Source organism: Apaloderma vittatum, unplaced genomic scaffold, assembly GCF_000703405.1.
Source record: "Apaloderma vittatum isolate BGI_N311 unplaced genomic scaffold, ASM70340v1 scaffold11703, whole genome shotgun sequence".
In the NCBI taxonomy this organism is placed as follows: domain Eukaryota; kingdom Metazoa; phylum Chordata; class Aves; order Trogoniformes; family Trogonidae; genus Apaloderma; species Apaloderma vittatum.
Genome location: NW_009707529.1, coordinates 20344 through 23420, shown reverse-complemented (window position 1 = coordinate 23420; position 3077 = coordinate 20344). Strand labels below are relative to the sequence as shown.

The window sequence follows — 3077 nt, the reverse complement described above, 5'->3', positions numbered from 1 at the left end:
TTAATGAATAGCATTGCATCATGTTCTCATCTCTTCAGAAATAAATAATGAGATACTTGAATTTCTCTTTGAAATACAATAAATGTAGAATGTGAAAATAGCATAGGGGAAAATAATCCTTTGGGCCATCCTCTCAGTAAGTGATTTCTACAAGCCTTAATTAATTATTGAAGTTACTTGTGAAACAAGCTCATGTGAAACTATGGCACCATAAAATGTCTGTTTAATAGTTAGCCCCAAACCACATCTAGATTACCCTGAAACTCTGAGAGTTCATTACTGAGAATCATTGAAAAATTGCAGTGTAATTTCATTCAGTTGAAGAACACAGGGTGAATTCTGCAAGAAAACAGCTATACACCAAAAATCCTGGTAAGCAATCTTTGCTGGGAACAATGCTTTATTCTGTTGCTCTAACATATTCATTAACCTTCAGGCAGTTTGTATGTAGGAATAGGTATGCTATTGCTGCACTTCCGACTGATAACTTTTGATTACGTATTTGAAAGGAAAAGGAAAATCAACAAGTCTACAGCAGGGAGGAGTGCTAGAAAGTAGAAGTGGGAGTGAACTCTGGAGCCCATTTGTGCTGTAGGGATCCTCCTCGCACAGGCAGAGGAGCAGGGGAAGCAGGGAAGCTGTGGAGACATGAAGGTAGTTACACTGGATGCATCCAGTTTAGCTGGGGAACTGGGATCCCTTAATTCCCTCTGTTGCCAACACGATAAGAAAGCATCTTCAGCAACAGGCAATTCAAGTTGCCCATGATCTGCTTCTTTTGGAACATCCTGTTCAGCTTGACAGGTACCTTGGAGTGTCTTTTGTTAGGGATCTGAGATGGCTGAGTTTTGAGGAGTAACATCTACAGCAGCTCTTCAAAACTTGTGTCTTTCATAGCACTCTCAAGTGGAAGCTTTTCACATTGAATGGTCTGTGGTGCTTTTCTTTTTTTAAAAAACCCCTTTTCTTCTAACCTCAAAAATGTGTTTTGGACTAGATTGTTCATATTTCTTCCCTAGCTTTATGGTGGTTCATATGATTTGTTTCTTCTATGCATCTGCAGAAGGGCAGCTGTGGATACAACCAGACTTTTAAAAAGGTGCAGAGCAGTAGTTCTCTCCTAGGGAAATCTGAATTTTGACAGTTATCTACAAGAGGTGGACAGAAGAGCAATAGCATATTTAAACACAGAAGAGACTGTGATGGGCACATTTTCTGAAAATGACTATAGTTAAGATCCAAGAAAAACTAAATTTTAGAGAAAACTTTGTGATTGTGGTTATTCTCCCCTTCTTCTCTGAGCTTAGGTAAAAAAACCAGAAGCTAGGAAGCGACTGGTGCTGAAGGACAAATGGGATGCTGGGTGGTTTCTGCCTCCATCAGCCACATCTAATCCCACACTCCCACTTCTTTGGGTGAAGCAGATGGCCGAGTCCCTATTGAGTTAAGAGGGTCCAGGATTTTAGTAGAGGTGCTCAGATTTTTGTGCTGGAGTGAGGCATCTGGAACTCTCCTCTGTCACTGCTGGGCACTGAGGCTTTCCTGAGCTCCGTAACTGGAAAATGAATATTTTCCTAAAGCCTCTGTGAAGGAGTAGTGTTTGGTTAGTGCTTTGTCATTAGATGTTCAGCTCCAGTTATTCCTCATTCCTGTTAACTTTTAACTTGTGTTTTCTGTTGTGTGTCTGATGCAAAGATCAGTTTTTCTACCAAAGCTATAACGTTGTGTGGCTGAGGAGTGAGGGAGTAGCAATCTGATCAGGTTAAAAGTAATCATCTATCAGTTTCTCCAAAGCTTTTTACTTTCCATACAGTGTTGTACATTTGTGGTATGATTTATAGACTTTCACGCTCAACAAAAAATAGCAGTCTTTATAAACATGAGATCACAGAATCAGAGAATGTTAGAGGTTGGAAGGAACCTTGATAGATTATCTAGTCCAACCCCCCTGCCAAAGCAAGGTCACCTAGAGTAGGTCACATAGGAATGTGTCCAGGCAGATTTTGAATGTCTCCAGAGAAGGAGACTCCACAAACTCTTGCTAGTATGAATAGAATTCCATTTCCATCTCAAGTAGCAGCTACTTAAGCTTTATATTTGTGCATATTTGAGCTCTACTTTTGTTTCATATTCTTTGGAGTCAGATGACTGCTGAAAACATGAGTAGTCTCCATTAGCTTTGCAGCTATGACTGCCTTTGCTAATAGATGGAAAACAACTGTCTTTGAGGGGAGTGGGCAAAAATAATTTGACACTCAGTCCTGGGCTGTCCTTAAAACAGAGCTGAGGTTTTGTTAGAATTCTGGGAGCTGTCCCATGGCTCTGCGTCAGATGGCACTCCCAAAAACAGCCCCTCAACTGGGCTTTGCTGTATGAGCAAGTCAGAGCACAGTGCTCAGTCCTGCAGGCATGGACTAGCCCTGATATAAACTGAAATACATGCGTATTTACTAGGTTATTCATTGTTTATTAATACCAGTTTATTAATACTGCCAACATTTCAATAATTGCTTAAACTAGGAGCTTTAAAAAGAAAATAAAACCTTTTAATAGTACCGCTATATATTTTTAGTATTCTTGTCTAGGAGGCTTACAAGACATTAGCACAAGAAACTGTTTTTAAGTTTACCAGTTCCCTATGAGGAAGTAAATTATTGCTAATTCCTGGTCAGATAACAGTTATCTTGCCTGTAATGTAGGTCCGCCAAAAGTACGTTTATTTCTTCCTTGCACAAGAGCCACAGATTGCCCGAGGAAGCTATTTTGATGGGGCTCCATGAGGGAAGAAATGCTGGCAGTACGGTTCCAGGAAGCAATAAGCACCTTCATGAAAATAACTCAAGTCCCCATCCTTAATCCCTGCCTATCCTTTTTTATCTGATGGACTCAGCGAGGGCTGGAAGATCACAGTCCGGCTGAAAACAAAAGGGAGTTAACAAGATGTGACCAGTCAATGGATAAAACAATAGGCGAAACCCTCCACGTTGCCTAGTGCCCAGGTGTCCTTCCCATGCGCAGGTAGCCATGCGGATCCTGGTGAGTCTGCTCTGCTGCTTCACGCTCGGAGGGCTGCAACA

At 41.1% G+C, this 3077-nt stretch overlaps 1 protein-coding gene across 1 annotated transcript in view; it reads left to right on the top strand.

Moving 5' to 3' along the window:
- Nucleotides 1-3024: 3024 nt before the first annotated feature.
- The window catches only part of LRIT1 (leucine-rich repeat, immunoglobulin-like and transmembrane domains 1), a 9428-nt gene continuing 9375 nt past the window's right edge, over nucleotides 3025-3077 (top strand). Inside the window, exon 1 of the mRNA XM_009866241.1 lies at nucleotides 3025-3036. Within this exon, the coding sequence (XP_009864543.1) occupies nucleotides 3025-3036 (12 nt within the window). The remainder of the gene's footprint in view (nucleotides 3037-3077) is intronic.